Raw genomic sequence first — 7,902 nt, forward strand, 5'->3', positions numbered from 1 at the left:
CGCACCTCTATCAAACCAGTTCATGGAGAGAGAGAGAGAATACCACCAACAAGGACCCCTTAATTTCTCCTCTTGTCTTCACAAAATAACTCTAGCTTCCTCAGTGCATTTTCTCCTTTGGAAGGTTGGTATCAGTGGCAAGTAGCAGATAGCAGTTGACAGCTAGCTAGTTGTTTTGTTTTTAAAAAATATATTCAAAGATGATATTTCCTCTTCTGTTCTTGCTGATTAATGCTGTTACCTCTTCTTTAGAGTCTTTTCTGAAGATTATTTGAAGGTTATTTTGCAAAATGTCCCACTTTTTAGGTCCAAGTTTAAGATGTATTCAGGAGCCCATCTCTGGTGCAGCAATCCAATACAACAGCTCTGCCATAAATTTTACATTTCTGAAGCTTATACATTTTCATTTTTTGTTGACATTGTCAGAAAGGTGATAATTCTACTTTGTGTTTATTATTGAGGTCGTAGTGGGTGGTGGTGGTGGACTTGAGTGCATTATATTGAATGGTGTTCCTAATATTTTACCACCCTCATGTATGTTAATGGAATGGACAAAATATTAGGAACACCATTCAATCACCTTATCACCTTTCTGACAATGTCAACAAAAACTGAAAATGTATAAGTTTCATAAATGTAGAATTTATGGCAGAGCTGTTGTATTGCATTAGATTGCTCAGGTGTTCCTAATAAAGTGTATATCTATATAGTTTATGTCTAGCTGAACCTTGAGGTTTATGTGTTTCATTTTAGTTGAATTGTGGCATTTGTAATTTTACAGTGATTTCATTTCTCCCCGAACAGTTCATAATATTCAGTTTACAAGATGAGGACATTCACACTCGAGGAGTATGACTGATTTAGTTCAGAAAATCAGTTTTGGAATGAGGCTCACAACTACAGAGGACCTGCAGTACTGCTGTGGGAACATCACAAGTTAACAGATCAACAGAAACTGACTGACGGCAGAAAAGTTTGATAACACTAAGCACCAAGGTCACACCTTTCACTCTGTGTGTGCCAGACTGACAGAATAACTGTCAGGTTGTTAAATGCATTTATTCTCATCATGCCTTAACTATTAAGCTATTAATTTAGAAATTCAATTTTTTTCTTTTACAAATGCAAGTACTATTATTATTAATCATTCCACTGTTAATTATTTAGAAATTACAGTGTGGATTCAGTATTTAATTAAAAAAAAAAAGTTGAGTTGAGGGTAATTGATGATAAAGATTACATGTAAAAGTGCCATAATGTATTTCTTTAATATCTTATAATGTCATGCAACATTTACACTAAACATGTTTGCAGTTGTTATTTAAAGTGTACAGAAAATATCAAGTAAATCAGCCTGTAACTTTACATTTACAGTAACTTTCTTTGAATTAAGCAAGTTAAATAAACTCTCACCGACTCATAAATGTGATCCAAAAAGCCTGAATATTCTAAACTGGCTGTATGTACAACATTTAAAACATCTGAAAACAACTAACGTCACTGTTTCTTTCATTTGTGTATTTTAATCCCCTTCAGCTTTAACATTACTCTCACATCAACACTGATGAAAATACAGGACACGTAACTTTTGAAATCACAAACCAAGTCCTGTCAATTTTGTGAAAATAATTCAATAAGTTGTATAAAAAAAATGAATCCGTAATATTTTCTTAATCTTTGAGAAGCATCCCCAATCTGTTCAGTTCACAAAAACAGTTTGGTGGTTTGGACTCTGACTAAGTCTTGTTGAACAATACACTAAACTTCAAAGCCACCAGCAGCTGGCAGGCCCCTGCCTGTGAAGTTTGTTAACCGCTCTGTTCTCAGGGCATTTACATGCCATTCTTATGAGCGCGATACATAATCACCTTCAATATTTAGCCTTACAGTAATATACATATTTTTCACACATTTAGACCGTTTCTTTTCAATTTACAACAGTGAGAATAAAGTACATGTATTTCACCTAATATAAAATACATCTGGAAAAAGATTTGTTAAAAACTTAACCTAAAAAACACCAAATTTAAAATGTTATCTAATAGGTTAAAATAAACATCAGAATACAAATTATGAAAAAACTGCTGCAAACAGAGATCGTCTTACGCCTATTCATTTGTCTGCTAAGTTAGGATAGATGTAATTCTGTCTCTTTAAAAAAAAAAAAACAGTCATTGCAACAACAATAAATTACCACCACCTCTCACCTCACCTCTCTCACCCTACACTACTGCTGTTTATTACATTGCAGGATTATTTGTGATACTGCTGAAACAATGTTGCAAGAAAAGACGGTCAACTGCTTTTTCAAGAATTAGGCGGGAAAGTCCTGACCCTGTGCACCCAGAGCCTGGCACCTAACCCGGTTTCCTCCATTGTGAAACCATCTGATTCATATCACATTTACAACTGAAAAACAAGTGGGCACCCATGAACATTTCAACTTTCAAATACCAACTTCCCCTTGTAACGCTCATGTGAATACCTTTGATTTCTGAGAAGTTAGCAGTGTGGTGGGCCTTTGCTTTATTATCAAACTGCCAAACGAGTTCTTAACAAGAGACAATAAAAAAACTGAGCTGCCAGTTGTTTATGCCTTTGTTTTACTATAAGAGGCAAGTTAGGGCTCAGAGGCTTTTGCTGAGCGATTTACCAGGTAAACTTCATTTAGGTTTAGGCTTTCCGACATTACATGTAAGAATTTCTACCCTCTGCCACTCTATAACTTGGTTCCTGTTGCAGTTGTCTGCGTTGGTGGATCTTTGGGTTGCCAGTTTAGTGTCTCTTTGAATGAATAAGTGTTACTTTACTTTTCTCTTTCTCACACTCCTATTTTTGTTTTCTCTTGGCAAGATATGAAAATGAGATATTAGAAATTACCTCACATTTCTCACATGCAGTTATATATAACATATCATAGTTACTGTTGTGTTTTTCATAAGATAAAAGAAATGAGCTACGTTGCCTTCATCAGGGATGTACATGCCGGCTTATGTAATTACTAATGTGACTATCTACAGTTATGGAAATACCAGAAAATTTTGTCAGTGCTACTTTCAAAAAATGTCATTTTTGAAAAGCAGTTTGTATTCAACACATCGTTGTGCACCGATGGTTCAGAGCAGATTTTTTTTAAAACACACCATATCTGTTTTACTTTTTTAGTTTTATCCAGATAAATTGTATCTCATTAGCACAACACATGGCCTCAGTCATGACTTTCTTATTGTATTATCTAATCTACATTTTAAAGAAAAAATATCCCTTTAACAACCAAAGCTAATATTATTTTTTAGTGCATTATTGCATTATTACACCAATGCTAGGCATGATTGCATTAATATTGAGCATTTGTGCATAAATGTCAATTATTGCTTTAAAACATGTAATAACTGGGCACTTTTACATCAACACTACAGGCAGTACTGCATTAGGAAATTGCATTAAATGTTTAGAGTCCATGAATTGGATCATTTGAAATACAACATAATAGTTTATTATGCTGACGATATTCTGGGGAATCACTTGTTACTTGTTGTGAGCTGCAGGAATGTCAGTTACAAACATTTACAATGTTAGCTCCAACACGTTTATAAAAGCTTACTTTAAAAAAAAAATCTCCACAAACTTGACTGAAATTCCCTGAACACAGTTGAATATTTTTGCTAAAAACACGATCGTCTTGGCTGCAGGACTATATCTGCTATGGTATGGATGCCTTTTCTACATCAGCACTGTTGAACGAAGCGAATGCTCATTTCAGTCCAGAAGTTCACTTGAAACTTGCCTCATTGCACTTTATTATGAGTGCAACAGCTCAAATCTAATATTGACAAAGGTAATATTTATCATCATTAAAAAAGGAAGTTTTGTTTCGGTGGAATTACTGAATTAATGTGAAAATAAGAACTTCAGCATGAATTTATACAGTAAATACACAAAATAGTTTTTTTTTCAGTTTTTTATTTTAGAATTGTAACCTTATCACAACAATTAATGCATTTCTTAAAACACTATTAATGCAACAATTAACAACATTAAAGAAATCTTGCCTTCAATATAAAAAAAATTAAAAAACAGGAAAAATATGCAACAAATCAGTTATGCTACAAATGACAAGATGATATTTACACCAGTAAATTGATACAGTTGTACTCTGCTAATGCTGTAAACATGTTGAGGATTTTCACACAAACCAAGTTTTCATGAATATTACTGTTCAAAAGACATAAGTGGACACTCAATCATATGTCAACATCACTGCACTCTATTGTGCTGTGTAAGCAATATAAACAGCATGTTCAATACTTGTTGAAAATGAGAAATAAAGGAAATACATCACAAAAAATATATTTTTGTACTAATTAATTCTTACTGAATACAGATTTATTTTAAGAAAAAAATACAGTAATTCATCTACAAAAAGGTATTCAGAAATTCAGATATGTGTATCAATTTTTCCTACATAATGATTTTAACATGACACTGATCTAAAGTCTCTCATTATCAGGATGATTTTAACAGTTTTTCACACATTACCAATCTTACAGGATGATAAAACAACTTTAATACCTTCAAAGATTAGAATCTGTCTCCTATCAGACCTCCTACTCCAACAGCTGAAGCTGAGTTCTCCCACCACCTGTTCCGAAGCTCTCTGAAGTGCCATTGTTGGTGAATGAAGCAGAGGAGTTGAGGCTGTGCCGCACCTTTGGATTTCCTATGCAGAACTTGCACAGGATCTCGGCCCGTCGTCTGAATTGACGGTCCAGGAAAAAGTAGATGGCTGGATTGACACAGCTGTTGAGGAAGGCCAGGCAGCATGAGATGAGGAGCCCGTTTTTATGCCACAACTGAGTATCACAACTCATATTAGCATTTGAGAGCTGCGAGCCAATTATAATGGCTTTGAAGATGTTGAAGGGGAGCCAGGACACCACAAAGGCCACTATAATGGAAAGGACCATCTTGAGGGAGTGTCTGCGCCGGGCCTCCGCTCGAGGATTTGCAGCAGCAACACAGTGCTTGTTCAGGTGCATGATGATGGTGCCGTAGCAGAGCATGATGATTAACACTGGAAAGATAAAGGTGAGTACCACCATGGTCAAGCTCAGGCCAAGAAACAAAAGTGAGCTGTTATCTTCCAGACAGTAGAGTCCATCGCTGGTCTCCGCCACTCTTCGGTACAACATGGATGGGATGCCAAGCAACATGGAGCTGAACCAGACTACAGCACACGTGACACGAATGCACCCACTAGTTCTGAGGTATCTTGAATCTAGCAATTTCACCACAGCAAGGTAACGATCAACACTCATGCAGGTAAGAAAGGAGATGTTGGAGAAGCGATTCACAGCGATAATGTAGCTGCTCAGCCTGCACAGCATGTCCCCAAATTTCCCAAAGTTCCAGTGGCCGTTCTGGCTGGCAGAGATGGCCCACAGTGGCAGCGTGAGGACGAAGATCAGGTCAGCCAGGGCTAGGTTGATGACAAATGTGTCTACTAGTCGCCCACCTCTTCTCCCTTTGCTTCCCACGATTGAGATAACAAAAAGGTTGCCCAAAAAGCCTGTGAAAAATATGAGGTAATACATCGTGGGCAGAAAGACGTTGGTGCCATGAAGGTTTGAGTCTGGACAATCCACAGAGAAATTAAAGTCACCTGTTGCACTGCTGTTTTCCCCATAATAGTAGTAATCATCATCATATGACTTAATGGTGTAGGCGTCCATTCTGAGAGCAAAGATCACTGGCAGGCTCTACAGAGAAGCTGTTGTGTTGTGGTGGTGGAGGTTGATCTAACCATGTCAACATGCTGCTACTTGATATTATGCGTGAAAACCACAGAGAAAAATAGAGATCCTACTTCTGCTCTCTCTTCCTCCCTGCCCTCTCTTTGTCTTTGACTGATGCCTGTGATAATGCCCTTTCAATATCCTGTTGTGTGTAATTCATGTGAGTAATAAACACTGAATATTTCTTTATTTATTTGAAATAATGTCACAATTTAAAGCTTGATGAGCAATCACATCTCTTATTTTACAATGCATCATGGCATCATTATGGGTACAACAGTCCATATGATGGCTAATGGGAAGACAATACAATATCTTTTTTTCACCTATATCATATCATAATATCATAAATTATAGATTTCTTGTTGAAAAAGACTTTAAATGCTAAAATTTGTCACACGACACAAGTGTGTTTGTGTGTGTGTGTGTGTGTGTGTGTGTGTGTGTGTGTATGTTTAGCTGGGTGTGTGGGTGGGTATGTGTGGGTATGGGTGGGTATGGGTGTATGTGTGTGTGTGTGTGTGTGTGTGTGTGTGTGTGTGTGTGTGTATGCATACAGCTACACTGTAGATATTTGCTCACGCATGAATGCTCACATTTGCATTTTAAACATAGAAGAGTGCAGATTTCTGTCTCATGTTGCTGCACAGTGTTTAAGAGTCCTTTTTTAGTTTCAGGGTGTATTAGATGTATCTGACCAGTAGGGGGCAGGTAAGATTTACTTCTGTTATACATGTGGTGCCCTCCTGCATAAATTCAGGCTAACTGGTTGTGCAGCAAATGTCACCGATCTTCTGCAAAAGAAATTGTTTGCTTCGCTGAGAATTCCCCTCTCATTAGTGAAAACATGTTTCTAGTTCCAGTCAGGCAGGAGGAGGCCGAGTTATGAAATCTGATTTTTTTTGTGCAGCTGTCAGATCCACTCCATTTATAAACTCTTTATAACTGTGTCTCACCGTGTTGTCTTACAAATTCAGTTTTAACAGCCTTTGATTGACTGTTCACCTTTCCCTCTGCATCTCATACAGTATGTTTTGAAGCTGCAGAATTTGCTAAGAAAAGGAAATGTTAAGTGAGTTTTGGCCTCAATGATGCAGTCTTGTGTTAGGACGTCCCTAACCCTAACCCATGTCACGGAGTGAGGTAGTGAATTGTTTTCACTTCAATAACTAAAGATTTAAAATAAGCAAATATGTGAAATGTCTTTTTCAGCCATGTTCTCTTCTCACTGACACCTGGGAGCTGATCATGGAGCGACAACCACAGTCTTCTTCCCTTTTTGGATTTAAAGTATTTTGTCCTTGTATTTACTCAGTTTCACCTGTCAGACTGAAGATTTGAACTGGTGACCTCTCAGTTACAAATCCACTTTATTACTATTTGTAGAGGCCAAGCTGCAGTGTATCAGAGAAAGTGAGATTAGAGCCATTAATTAAATTAGAGCTGCAACGATAAATCGATTAGTTGATTTCTGGTTCCAGCTTCTCAAATGCTTGTTTTTCTTTGTCATGTGTGACTGTGAATTGAATATCTGAAGGTTCTGAACTGTTAGTCAGAAAAAAAACAAGGAAATTGAAAACATCACTGTGGCCTCTAAGAAATCATGAATGTAATAATTTTTTCACCATTCTTTTAACATTTCATAAACGATTAATCAAGAAAATAATTAGCAGATTGATTGATGAAGAAAAAATGTATTAGTTGCAGCCCTAAATTACTTCTTTCTGTTGTGCACAATGAATTAAAGCTTATTTATCTACTCAGCTGTGTAATTCTGTTTCTCAATAGTTTGATTTTACAATTTTTCCACTCATCTATTTCATGTTTGTCAGTCCTGGAAGCGGTATCCCTCCTCTGTTTGTCTGTGTGAGGTTTCCTTCTTTTCTTTTTCCCTGTTAAAGTTTTTTGGGGGAAGTTTTGTCTTATCTGAACTGATTGAGGTTAGAGGGTTTCATATGTTGTAGAGGCTGTAAAGCCTTTTTGAGGCAAATTTATGATTCATGATTTAGGGCTACATAAACAAAAATTTGACTTGACTATCTTGTCAACTTGCTGTCAGGTAGCTAAATCCTGAAAAGAACAAGGCAAGCAAAATTATGTTTCATTC

The 7,902-nt window shown here is 36.6% G+C and overlaps 1 protein-coding gene across 1 annotated transcript; it reads right to left on the reverse strand.

The window, feature by feature from the left end:
- Positions 1-4,466: 4,466 nt before the first annotated feature.
- On the reverse strand, positions 4,467-5,853 carry gpr25 (G protein-coupled receptor 25). The gene has a single exon (XM_042407301.1). The coding sequence runs from the start codon at positions 5,730-5,732 to the stop codon at positions 4,608-4,610; it is 1,125 nt and encodes a 374-aa protein (XP_042263235.1). The 5' UTR covers positions 5,733-5,853; the 3' UTR covers positions 4,467-4,607.
- Between the last annotated feature and the right edge of the window lie 2,049 nt (positions 5,854-7,902).

The sequence above is a fragment of the Thunnus maccoyii genome, chromosome 3, assembly GCF_910596095.1.
Source record: "Thunnus maccoyii chromosome 3, fThuMac1.1, whole genome shotgun sequence".
In the NCBI taxonomy this organism is placed as follows: domain Eukaryota; kingdom Metazoa; phylum Chordata; class Actinopteri; order Scombriformes; family Scombridae; genus Thunnus; species Thunnus maccoyii.